This window comes from Gadus macrocephalus, chromosome 2 (assembly GCF_031168955.1).
Source record: "Gadus macrocephalus chromosome 2, ASM3116895v1".
In the NCBI taxonomy this organism is placed as follows: Eukaryota; Metazoa; Chordata; class Actinopteri; order Gadiformes; family Gadidae; genus Gadus; species Gadus macrocephalus.
The window spans coordinates 17,933,015-17,946,722 of record NC_082383.1 but is presented as its reverse complement, the minus strand read 5'-3'; the positions used below and the strand labels follow the sequence as shown (position 1 = coordinate 17,946,722).

General features: G+C 50.9%; 1 protein-coding gene across 1 annotated transcript in view; it reads right to left on the bottom strand.

Annotated features, from left to right (window-relative positions):
* Positions 1-13,544, bottom strand: part of ntn1b (netrin 1b) — a 39,322-nt gene extending 25,778 nt beyond the window's left edge. The window contains exons 1-2 of the mRNA XM_060072881.1: positions 13,285-13,544; positions 11,994-13,060 (exon numbers count right to left, since the gene is read on the bottom strand). Coding sequence (XP_059928864.1) covers positions 11,994-13,047 — 1,054 coding nt within the window. The 5' untranslated portion in view covers positions 13,048-13,060; positions 13,285-13,544. The remainder of the gene's footprint in view (positions 1-11,993; positions 13,061-13,284) is intronic.
* Between the last annotated feature and the right edge of the window lie 164 nt (positions 13,545-13,708).

Here is a 13,708-nt window from a genome sequence, read left to right as displayed (position 1 = left end):
TTTCACAATGTATCTGCATACTAGAACAAGGAGAATATCCAAGGTTTTCAAGAAGTACCCCAGTAAGGTGAAGCCTAGCGCTGCAGCTCGTCAAGCAGCTTGACTTGAAGCGTCTTTTAAAAATGAAACTAGTGAGTAGTGATGATGAAACCTCAGGTCAACACGACTGTGGGAACTGACCAGAGACTCTAAGATTACCAATTAGACGAGCATCGTCCGCCCACACGGCCGCCAACACCCCCCCCCCCCCCCCCGACATGCAGCGGAACATAATAACAATATAATGGAGCGGATTAATGATCTGAATATATTTGTGTATTTATCTCAGCCTTTGTATGTTTATTTAAACGGGAGTTTAATGGAGCCATCGCATGGAGACCGGTGGACAGATTGCAGGGGGAATGGGGTGTTGGGGGGGGGGGGGTCTGGGTCTTTAGTTCCTACAATGTATGAGTTTATGGGGAGGTGGTGAGAAGGTCATTAAACAGCGTGGTGTTCACTCGCTCCTACGTTCTCTCAGGGAGCCGCGACGATACGCCAGGCGGGGAAAGGCGTTGCGTGCAAGGGGAAAATATGTCCAAGTGTGTTTTGAAATCATCAAACTTGTAACACAAGTACTTCTGAGAAAATGTGTTGAGAAATAATACTAAGGACCCCCCTACCTCATCGATGAAATCACCTCGACCTGTAGTACAACGCTGGACTCCAGCCCAAACACCACCTTGAGTTTAGCCCTAGCAGTAGCTTGAACTTAGCCCTAGCACTAGCCTAACCTTAGCCCTAGCACTAGCCTGACCTTAGGCCTAGCACTAGCCCGACCTTAGCCCTAGCACTATCCTGATCTTAGCACTAACTTGCTTTTAGTGCTAGCACTAGCTTGATTTATTGCTGGCCCTAGCTCTAAGCTATTTATCTTAGCGCCAGGACCTGGCCGTTGCGGTACTAATGCTATCATCAGAGACACCTGTGGCCGGCGGCTCAGATGGGCGGTTGCCAGGACCAATAAACAGCCGGCCTGGAGTTTGTCCAGACGACCGCTGCGTCCTCGGGGAGAAGCTCTCCAACCCGGGACGTAAACACAGGACGGCTCCACCTGTCTGAGGCTCTGAACGGGACGGCTCCACCTGTCTGAGGCTCTGAACGGGACGGCTCCACCTGTCTGGAGGCTCTGAACGGGACGGCTCCACCTGTCTGAGGCTCTGAACGGGCGACTCCACCTGTCTGAGGCTCTGAACGGGACGGCTCCACCTGTCTGGAGGCTCTAAACGGGACGGCTCCACCTGTCTGAGGCTCTAAACGGGACGGCTCCACCTGTCTGAGGACCTGAACGGTACGGCTCAACCCGAATGGGCCCGGGGGTTAGGCAGCACTCCCGGTCTCTCCGCGGTGTTCCCCCCCCCCTAACCGCGGTGGGGGGAAGCCCGCGGCCCCTCACTCACCGCGTGGGGGGGGGGGACGACGACGACCCCGCGGCAGGAGCGCGCCGTCGCTCAGGAACAGCCTCCCCGCTGTGAGCAGACAAGCTGAGCGGAAGGCTGTCGGCCATAAATCAGACAACACCCCCCCCCCCCCCCCCCCCCGATATGTTTATTGTGTTTTCCCTCCCTTTTCCCCGAGCAGCAATCCATAACCATCCAGCCCGGCCACCACGTCAAAACAGCCAGGCTCACATTGCTGGGATGACTTTTTTCCGAACTCAAAGAGGTTCTTACTCTGCGTATCGTCTTACTATAATGTATCGATGTTGGTCCAAAATGTATAGTCTACTTAAATGTATTCCATTATCTTTAAATTGTAACAGGAATTATTTCCCCCTCAGGATTAATGAAGAAATATGAATATAAATCTGAAGATACAACAGGAAAGCAACAGAGCAATACAACTCTCAAATCTCTCTCTCTCTCTCTCTCTCTCTCTCTCTCTCCCCCCGACGGAGCTCTACATTTCCCTAAGTCAGTCTACCTTCCCTCCCTTTCTCTCCTGGCAGCTCGCTCCATCCCTGTCTTTCCTTCTGTCTGTCTGTCTGTCTGTCTGTCTGTCTGTCTGTCTGTCTGTCTGTCTGTCTGTCTGTCTGTCTGTCTGTCTGTCTGTCTGTCTGTCTGTCTGTCTGTCTGTCTGTCCCACTCTCACACTCGTTCACATACAGACTTATAATGCAATGCAGGATATATTTTTCTGAATAATAATAATGATATTATGATTTGAACGAAATAGTGATTCGTTAAAGCGTGGAACTCAAAGACATACAGGGCCCTATCTTGCATAAATTAGGGAATGATCTTGCGCCCCAAGGGCGAAAGGAGGAGGTGTGTTCTGGCGCAAACGTTCCCTGGTGTTATTTTGCAGTTTCAGAAACCACTTGCGCCACAGACCAGGAAATAGCTGGTTTAAAGTCAGTGGCGCGTTGTTCAGATGCTATTTTAAGGGCGCATGCATAATGTTGCTTGAGTACCTCGCACATACCCTTTGCTTCTCTCATCTACCTAGCCACACATTCTTGGTAAATTATTTGGGAAAGAACAGCTGATACAGCGGTAATAAGTTGTACTTTTAAATCAATGCATCTGCAAACACCGTACAGCAAGCACATATTTTCTTGACACAGACATCGTGTACATGCCGATAACTTTTAGGATCGCTCAGTATTTGATCGTGAGAAAACATTGTTTTACCGCGAGTGAGTCTTAAAAAGAATGAATGAAGTGTGTGTATGTGTAAAAGAATGAATGAATGCGGGCGCGCGTGTGTGCGTCCATCTGTTTAAACACACGCAAACTAAACACGTAACGCATAATACAGTCCATGGCAATGTATATTAACGGGGAGACACATGCATATTAGGAACACAAGTCGATAACGATAATGAATACAATACTGATAAGAAACGATGTTTATAATGTATTGCATATATAATTAAATAGAACCACAGTTACCGCATATCATATGTGTGTTAAGTTTTCTTTGCCAAAATTTATTTGAGGAAGTTGTGGAAGAAAACCTTATTCCATGTGTGAATTAGGCCATATTATTTGGCCATAAACTGAGCCATTTGAAGTTTGAAATTCATGTGCATCTGTCTCATCGGAGACGGCAGACGCGCTGTCAAAATATCAACTCGTCAGATTCAAATGCGCTCATGGCTCTTAAAGGGGATGGGAGCTGGCACCCTCATTGGTTTATTGCAAGTTACGCCCAAACCACACCTACGGGTAATCAGGCTACTTCAGAACAACCCTTTTCTATATTTGCGCCGGGCGCAAGAGTAATTTTTGCGCCGGTAAAATAGCGACATCGCCATAGAACCGCCCACAAAGCTACTTGCGCTTGGCGCTGCTCACTTGCGTTTCAGACCGTTAAAATAGGGCCCACAGTATTTCTGTCAGGAATGAAAAGAGGGGTGCACTCATGGTTTTGAGTGTATTGCAAGCAGCTTGTATGCTCGCTAACGTGATAATCAGAGCTTCCTCTATCTATGGTGTCTTTTCTATCATTTCCTCTGTGAGTCCTGCTACACTTTCTTGCAGAAGTAGCTGGCCTGTTGGCTCCCAGGCCGAAGGCAATGGGTTTGATTCCTGGTGTCCACACCTGAAGGCAGCAAGACTCCTCTCCCCAGATAACGGCGTCTGCTGAATGACTAAACTCTGGGAGGAACAGTCAACTATTTCCATCTCTCTCTGTCTCCCTCAGACCCAGAAGAGGAGAGGAGAGGAGGAGGAGGTCAGCGTGCTGCCGGCCTGGTAGCTATATTTACATCGCTGTCCTCCTCCTCCTCCTCCTCCTCCTCCTCCTCCTCCTCCTCCTCCTCCTCCTCCTCCGCCACCTCCTCCACTATCTGATCTCCTCCCCTCACATCACCAAGCAGCAGATTCCTCCTCCGCTCTCAGAGGAGGAGAAGAGGAGGAGGAAGGAGCAGCAGCAGCCTCAGGGGAAGGACTCCTTGAGACGCAGGGATCCTCAGATCCTCCGACCACAGGCTCCGGAACACAGCCCACTCCAGAGCCCAGGGGAGAAGACAGATACAGGATGTGTTCAGGCCGTATGGAGCCGGTATGGAGAGTACAGACCATCCTGTTGGCCCATGAGGGATGGAGGAGGGCGGTGGTGAACCGGGACAAGGGTGCATTTCTGCCAGTCTTTTGTAAAGCATATGAAGAAGGTAAAGTCCAGGTCAGAAAGATGTGTGCGTGCGTGTGTGTGTGGGTGTGTGTGTGTGTGTGTGTGTGTGTGTGTTTGCGTTTGTGCGTATGTGTCTGTGTGTGTGTGTTTGAGGGTGGCTTTTATCACAGGGAGGTAAATGGGGTAAGTGGGTGGTAAATGTGTGAGTGTGTCTGTGTGAGAGGGGTCTATCTATGTGTGAGTCTACGTGTGTTTGTGTGTGTGTGCATATTTGTGTGTGTGTATGTGTGTGTGTGTGTGGAGCAGGCTGCTCGGCGGGGGGGCGGCCCTCCTAGGTGGCCCAGGGACACACAGCGAGCTGGGGGCGGGGTCATGGGGGGGGGGGGGGGTTCCCTTCTGGAGCAAAGCAGTCTAGAATGATTAATCGACCAATGGAATGACACGCTCCGTGGCGCAGGCTCCCTGCTGCACACACACACACAGGCGCGCAAACACACATAGGCACACACACACAGACACACACACGGACACACACACACACACACACACACACACACACACACACACACACACACACACACACACACACACACAACACACACACACACACACACACACACACACACACACACACACACACACACACACACACACACACACACACACACACTCACACACACACACACACACACACACACACACGTAGACATACACCCACAAACACACACACAGACACCCACACACCAAGGCTGCAGGGTTAACCTGCTGATGAGCCGTTCCTCAGGGCTCCAGCATCACAACATCTGATCCAACATGTGCATCCATTTCGCCTTGGCGCCACAAACTTTCTCTCTCGCTCTCTCTCTCTCTCTCTCTCTCTCTCTCTCTCTCTCTCTCTCTCTCTCTCTCTCTCTCTCTCTCTCTCCCTCTCTTGCTCCCTTACTGCATCCTGGCGCATGAATAAAGAATGTCGTCGGGTTTCCTGGTTAATGAGTTTTCAGTCTGTGGGATGTGTCTACACGGTTGTCGGTTTGGATTAAAGCGTGGACTAAATAAACGTAATGTAAGGTAATGCAACATAAACAGTCCGCATAACAGGGGGAGGGAATCCTGCTCTCAGTGGGTGATGGTTGTTGTTTCATTGTTTGGTTGCCTTTCGTTGTTCCAAACAGCGGAAAACGCACACTCATCGGATGCACATACATGAACACACACACACACACACACACACACACACACACACATACGCAAACACACCCACCTGCGGCTACACTCGTCCATCAAATAAACATGTCTCTATGGTTACGCAGCAACACGTATATGTTTGTGTGTATGTGTATGCATGTGTGTGTGTGTGTCTGTGTGTATGTGTGTGCGTGTGTAAATGTGTGCGAGTGTGCTTATGTGTTTGTGTGTGCATAAGTGTGTGCATGTGAGTGTCTGAGTGTGTGTATGTCTACGTGTGAGCGCATGCGGGTGTGTGTGTGTGTGTGTGTGTGTGTGAGAGCGCATGCGGGTGTGTGTGTGTGTGTGTGCGCTACGGTTCTCTGGCCACTTGGTTCGACATGACTGTGGCTCGTGAAGCAACGTACTTCAAAGGCCACTCCACTGCCTACGACTGGAACCATACATCGACTGGCTAATGCAATTCAGAACCACAGACCACCGACCAGACCACCAGAGCGATGCCATTCCTCAGCCTGGGCATCCCATGCACAGACCCTCGCTCCAGAGCCCATCGGTGGACGGTTTATCGAGAGCATCTTACAGCACAGTGAGTTACAATAGCTCTCATGATGAGGGCCCAGCAGAAATGGATCCTCTAACCCGGGGGTGGTTAATGCCCTGCTCTACACACTGGGAGGTCAGGATATAGGTACAGGCTGTATGTTGGCTGCCTTTCCTGCATGTCTTTGAGTCACCTTTCCAGCCCTTGTACTGGAGATGCTTCAAACAGCCGTGAGCAAGCTCTGCCTTAAATGAAGAGCTCAACCAAACAGAACCTTTACACGAAACCCGTGCCCTCAGGACCCATCGTACTGTCGTACTAGAGCAGGGGTTTCAGAGATCCCCTTGTCTTTTTTTAATGGACTTTGTGAAACATGGGGCTTGACTACCAGGCCAGTGGGGACCCTCACGCATCAAACACACGCAGCTCAATGAGTATCATGGCCTTGGGTTCGCTCTGTAGATCTGCACGTCTTTACACTGCAGGACTGCATGGCTTCAGACTGCATCACTGCATGGCTTTAAACTGCACCATTGCACGGCTCTAGACTGCATCAATGCATGGCTTCAGACTGCAGGACTCAAGCGCTTTAGACTCTGAATTGCTTGGCTTTAGATTGCAGGAATGCATGGCCCTAGACTGCATCAATGCCTGGCTTTAGACTGCATCACTGCATGGCTTTTGGCTGCATATCTGCGTGACCTCAGGCGGCTTTAGGTTTCATGTCTTCATGGCTTTAGGCTGCAGACAATCTTTGATTAAGTCATAATCAGGGTGGAGAGCGTAAAAGTAAACACTTGATAGACAATACAGATACATATATAAGAACACAGAAAGATGGATAGAATTGATATATCACATTTATTGACATATTTATTAACAATCTAGTCTAGCCAAATATATTAAGTATTGTTGTTTATGAATGTTTTATCACTGTTTTGCTAATTCAATTCCCCTAATAGGCTTAATTTGTTCTGAAACGCCTCACTGTAAACACTGTAAAATGCGATAATAGGTTGTGACTTTGACAAACTACACTCATTAGAAATGCAGAGCGCACAAACGTCTTGCATTACAGGTCCTGGTGAGCCACATGGCAGCATCACACACAGCTGGAGCAGGAATGAATAACAACAGGGAGTGAGAGAGTGAGAGAGAGAGAGAGAGAGAGAGAGAGAGAGAGAGAGAGAGAGAGAGAGAGAGAGAGAGAGAGAGAAAGAAAGAGAGAGAGAGAGAGAGAGAGAGAGAGAGAGAGAGAGAGAGAGAGAGAGAGAAAGGGAAAGTGAAAGAGAGAGAGAGAGACAGAGAGAGAATGACAGACAAAGAGAAGGTTAGGGTGAGAGAGAGAGTGAGAGAGAAACAGAGAGAGTAAGAGTGAGAGACAGAAAGAGGGGGAGCGAGAGAGAGCGAAAGGGAATTAGGGGAAAAGGGTGAGAACAACAGAGAGGGGAGCAGAGATGGAGAGGGAGAGAAAAACAAACAGAAGAGGAATCTTTAAAAAGAAGATCCAGAGTCCAGAACAAGTGATGTAGAGCGTGGGAACCGCGAGAGAGCGAGAGCGAGACAGAGGGATAGAGACAGAGACAGAGACAGAGACAGAGACAGAGAGAAAGAGAGAGAGAGCGAGAGCGAGAGGGAGAGAAATAGAGAGAGAGAGAGAGAGAGAGAGAGAGAGAGAGAGAGAGAGAGAGAGAGAGAGAGAGAGAGAGAGAGAGAGGAGGAGAGAGAGAAAGGCAGCAAGGAGGAGAGAAAGAGAGAGACAGAAAGAGAGAGAGAGGGAGAGGGAGAGAGAGAGAGAGAGAGAGAGAGAGAGGTAGAGAGAGAGAGAGAGAGAGAGAGAGAGAGAGAGAGAGAGAGAGAGAGAGAGAGAAAGAGAGAGAGAGAGAGTGAGAGAAGGGCAGTGAGGAGGCAGCAAGGACGCAGCGAGGAGGGAGAGAGGAGGAGAGAGAGCCATTACTAGAATATTTATGACATCATTGTATTGAGATTTAACTCCGCTCAGTCACATGGGCGGTCGGAGCGTGTCTGAAACGAGGGCCGGATGCAGAAGGCGTTATAAAGCTCCGCCCTGCAGGTCTCCTGATCGGCCAATCTGGGCCCGGTCTCCTGATCGGCAAATCAGGACCAGTTCTTCTGATGAGCCAATCAGGGCCCGGTTTTCTAATCAGCCAATCAGGGCCCAGCCTCCTGGGGCGTAGTACCACCACATGCCACAGGTCGGAGCAGACCTTCTTCATTGGTTTTATGGCCTTGCTGATGCGGACATTGGGGTTTGACCCGAAACCTTCACCCTGAAGCCCTTCGCTCTGAGACTGAATAAATCTATAATCTAAAATGTAAATATAAGCATCATATAAAAGCAAAAGGTGGCTGCACACTGACTCCTGTCTGGGGTCAAAAGGGCCGGTCTGACCTCTACACGCTGACCTCTGACCTTTGTCTGGGGTCAAGGGGCGGGCCCCGCCTCTCAGCGGGGAACAGAGCAGGCCAGAGATAAACACCTGGGTTGTAAAAAGAAGAAGAGAACAAAGGAGAGGAATCTGATCTGATAAGACCAGCAGCTGAAGACGACAGGAATTCTACGGAACGGAATTGCCGACACTCTTCGGAATTTCTGGTTGAACATCAGAAAGATAAAACAGCCAGTAGCCAAAGGGAGAGCCAGGGACGGTCAGGTGATCAAAGGGGGCGTGGTTTGGAACACGACCTGATCAACAAGTCTGGTTCATTCAGCCGAACAAAGCAGAACTCAGACCTGGAGGGACATACTGACAGACAGATGGACAGTCATCCATACGCTGATGCACAGATGTCCTCACAGAGGTCCTCAGTCACAAACAGGAAGCAGAGACGCACCTGCAGGTCAGGGGTCAACAAGGGGTCATCACGGGGCCACAGGTGGAAACCGCACTCCGCAAATACGTCGAATGAGAAGCAGCTGCTTCGGACAGAGAGACCTTGTGTGTTTGTGTGTGTGTGTGTGTGTGTGTGTGTGTGTGTGTGTGTGTGTGTGTGTGTGTGTGTGTGTGTGTGTATGTGTATGTCAATGTGTCTGTGTGTTTGTCTGTGTGTGTGTGTGTGTGTGTGTGTGTGTGTGTGTGTGTGTGTGTGTGTGTGTGTGTGTGTGTGTGTGTGTGTGTGTGTGTGTGTGTGTATGTAGCTATTGATCTATGTAAGAGTGTGTATTTCCGGTAATGCAACATATTCATGAATTTGTTTTAGTGGCTCAGGGCACTGATAAACTAATATATAATTACATTGATAGATATATTAGTTAAAGAATGTTGAGGTGGTCAGGAATGAATATTGTGAAAATGCACCACATCTCCCTGGCCGGTCTATCCAGTACATTAACTCATCTGCATGTCATGCGACAGCAGTCAGTTGGAATGTAAAAGGTAGAGCTGCCAACATAAGCGCTTTAAAAAAAACAGAGAGCGAATCAGAAGGACAACCTGCTCTCAGTCTCGCTTCCTCACGGCCTGCGAGCCGTGCGACAGTCCCCCTCTCCACCCTGAGAGGCCGTCCCAACGTGAGCCACAGGGCAGGCCGTGTTGCCAGATTTGGCCAAATTTCTCGCCCAATCTGGGAACACTGCAAGGCCGGCATTGTGGCGCTGCGCTCGGAGCCGTGGAACCACCAGACAGCTTTAATTAGCACGCCCCCCCACCCCACAAAGCCCCCTCCCCCCCAGTGTTCCCCTCGTTCCTGGGCCGGGGGCCGCATGCTCACGGCGTCTTTATCTGATCCCACACAGAGGGGGCGGGGCCGACAGGGTGCTGGACGCCCCGCCGCTGACAATGCTTTTGTTTCAGTAAAATAAACCGGTGGGCGGAGCGGGCAGCGGCAGAAAGAAGAGGGCAGAGAACACGCTTGTTCTGCCCTGCTGCACCAACCGGGGGGGCGGGTGAAGCACGACCTCGGGGGGGGGAGGGCTCTTCCCCAGCCCACCCCCCAGGGTTCCCGGGGGGGGGGTCCTTGTGGTGTTTTTGACAAGGGACTAAATCGTTGATTCCATCCTGTGTGTAAACTCTGCTGTGGTCTGAACTCCGCTGGTGGGGGCTGTTCGGTCTGAAGGCTCTATGAGCGGCGGGGAGGTCTGTCCTCCCCCCGCCTCACTTACCCCCGACAGGCGGCTACGTGCCAAACATGTCGTCGCCCGATCGGACAGAGCTGCGGATTGGGAAGCAAACCACGACCCCGCATCCATCTCTCGAGACCAGCGGGGAACCCCGGTACTAATGACATCAGGGGATCAGAAGGGAGACCAAGGGTCCAGCGGGTCAGAACAGAGACCAGGGGGTCAGAAGAAAGACCAAGGTCAGAAGGGAGACCAAGGGTCCAGCGGGTCGGAAGAGAGATCAGGGGTTCAGAAGAGAGACCTGCTGGTCTCTCCTCTGACCCGGCTGTCTCCGGTTTCTCTTCTTACCCCCTGGTCTCTCTTCTGACCCTCTGGTCTCTCTTCTGACCCCCTGGTCTCTCTTCTGACCCTCTGGTCTCTCTTCTGGCATGCTGGTCTCTCTTCTGACACTCTTGCCTCTGGTCTCTCTTCTGACATGCTGGTATTTCCTCTGACCCCCTGGTCTCTCTGCTGACCCGCTGCACCCCTGGTCTCTATTCTGACATGTTGGTCTCTCTTCTGACATGGTGGTCTCTCTTCTAAACCGCTGGTCTCTCTTTTGACCCCCTGGTCCCTCTTCTGAGACACTTGTCTCTGGTCTCTCTTCTGACATGCTGGTCTCTCTTCTGACCCGCTGACCCCTGGTCTCTCTTCTGACCCCTGGTCTCTCTTCTGGCCCGCTGGACCCTTGGTCTCCCTTCTGACCCCCTGGGTCCCTCTTCTAATTTAAAGGCTGATTTTTTGGTTTGTTTTTTGGTTGAGCAGGTTTTAAATGTGGATTTGGATTTGAAAAGACAAGACTTGGTCTGACTTCTTATTTCCGTTATTAAATTATTAAACATTTGTTTTAATTTTTGCCTTCTATTAAAAAAAGCAAGTATGCCTCTGCCTCATAGGCGTTCAATTGAGTTTGCCTAACAGCTTGTAAGGGTTTAAAATATTTTTTAATTGCAATGTTATTACAATTACATTGTATTACGATGACAAATTTATTAGTTGCTTTATTTAGAGTGTAGGATATTAATTCACGTATTAGGTTTGATTGCTAAAGGCCCCATCACCGTTCTTAAAGAACAAGCCATTTATTTATCTTCACAATAATATGCATGCTTAAAACCTGAAACGTAAAACGTGTATTAAAGGCAGACTTTACTCACTCAATAAAGGCAGCCAATTAATTATTAATTAGCATAAAGGAATGCAAAATATAATTATCTAGATATTATAAGACTATAAAGAAAACAGAGAAACGTAAGCTTTTATAAAATAAAACCGTCCACACCAAGATAACGAGGTCGATCATGTGCGTTGGTACAACGTCCATCGTAACAAATAGTGCCAATAGTTCCCACAAAAAACAAACCGTTTCGTTCACCCAAAACAATTTCCAGGCCTTCATTTAAAGCATGCATCCACGTAACGACTGGACTGGGAGTGAACGTTTACAACCTACACCGTAGAGCAGGTGATCCGGAAGACTGCGAATGCGTGGATGATCGTGTTGCGGTGACTGCGACTGGATGCATCTCCTTATGGTTAACCGGCCAGGACCCCATCACCGATTTAAAATGTTTTGCCTGTATGTGTGTGTCGTGACTGTGTGTGTGTGTGTGTGTGTGTGTGTGTGTGTGTGTGTGTGTGTGTGTGTGTGTGTGTGTGTGTGTGTGTGTGCGTGCGTGCGTGCGTGCGTGCGTGCGTGCGTGCGTGCGTGCGTGCGTGCGTGCGTGCATGGATGGATGGATGGATGGATGGATGGATGGATGGATGGATGGATGGATGGATGGATGGATGGATGGATGGGTATGTATGTATCCCCCATTCTGCGTTCCTCATAAACATTTCTTCCTTAGGCCTATACTAATTAAGACGTTTTTCCGTGCCCTCTGTGGGGCTAGGGTCGGAAGGGGCATTCATATATGGCTTGTTCAACCCTTTCAGACTGTACTTGTGATTAAGGCCGATACAAATACAATTGCATTGAATTGAACCGTAAAACGGTAAGGAGTGAAATGATGAGGTTTCGCTTACCGACGCAGTCGTTGGCCTCGCGGGCGGTGGCGCGCTGCCAGGGCCGGTCGTAGTGGAACGGCTTACATCGGTCGCACTCCGGCCCCGCCGTGTGGTGCTTGCACTCGCACACCAGGTTTCCGTCACGGTCCCGCACGCACTTGGACGCGTGGCCGTTGCACTTGCAGCGGCCGCCCACCTGCAGGTCCGACACAGCGTAAAAGTACGAGTCGCGCGCCAGCTCCGAGTCGTCCTCGTTCTCGTCCCCGAGCGTGTGTAGCCGGCTGAACGTCACCTTGACGTCCGTGGCCGTCACCCAGTCCTGCAGCACCGGCGAGTTGTCGAAGTCGTGCGCCGAGGGTCTGCCGTCCAGCGTGCTGAAGGCGATCAGCCCCCCGGTCAGCGGGTGCCGGTCGGTGTGGGAGTCGGTGCAGATGGCCTCCTGCTCGTTCTGCTTGGTGATGCTCGCCTTGTTCTGCCGCCCGAACATCTTCTTACACTGCGTGGAGTAGAACTGGAACGGCACCCAGGACTTGCCGTAGTCCATGGACTTGAAGATGGCCATGGACTCGGGCCGCGGCGAGCAGAACTGGAGGCTCACGTACGTCACCTCGAACTTCTTCCCCAGCGACAGCGTGAGCGTGACATTGTGCGGGAACTGCACGAAGTTCTCGGAGCGCCAGCAGGTCAGGTTGTGCGGGTTGTTAAGGTCAGTGAGGTAGGCCGGCGGGTGCGCCTTCTTGGGATCCTCCGCGTCGCACGTGTGGCACTCCCGCGTCCTCTCCTCCTCCTCCTCCTCCTCCTCTTCCTCCTCTTCCTCCTCGGGGCCCTTCTCCGCCGCCACGCAGTAGCGCGCAGCGGGGCTCCCGCACGTGCTGGACACGCGCACGTCCTTGCCGAACGCGGAGTTGACGAAGTCCGGGATGCAGCGGCGGGGGGTCCCGTTCTCGTCGTAGCAGGGGTCCGGTGGGGAGGACTGCGCGGCGAACATGCTGAGGCCGTAGCCGCCGCGCGCCGCCCTGCCAAGCAGCACCGCCGTCACCAACGGAACCCAGAGCCGCCACATGGAGAGCATCTCGGACCACCGTCTTCCGGTCCCGAGGAAGATGAGAAGAGATTAGATATTAATATAGAAATTAAACCGCCGCGGCTTGAACATTTGAGTTAAAAAATATGAAAAACGAGCGACTTATATTTTTCAACAACAACGAATGCAATCATTGAGTCATTAGTAAGTAGAGCGAGATTCCATCAGAGTAAAGCATTCACATTTAAAAATCCAAAAGTAATATAATATAATAATATAACTTACGAGGAAACTCCAAGAGAAACACTGCCTCCGAGTCACAGTTCAAACCGAAAAGAAAGTGAAGAAACTACAAAACCACCCGTTCCGTTCACACTCTTTCGGATTATCTCTTCTGAATTAAATCTCCTTAAAAAAAATCCAAAATATGGATGATGGCAAAGCACCAACTGGTAGTGCGTCTCCTCACTCAGTCACACCTCTGGCACCTCCAGCGACTGCTGTCCCATCCCCTCTCTGCCTCCCTCCCCTCTCCGCGCTCCCTCCCCTCTCCGCGCTACCTCTCTGCGCGTCCTCCCCTCTCTGCGCGTCCTCCCCTCTCGGCGCGTCCTCCCCTCTCTGCGCTCCCTCTCTGCGCTCCCTCCCCTCTCTGCGCTCCCTCTCTGCGCGTCCTCCCCTCTCTGCGCTCCCTCTCGCGCTCCCTGAATGC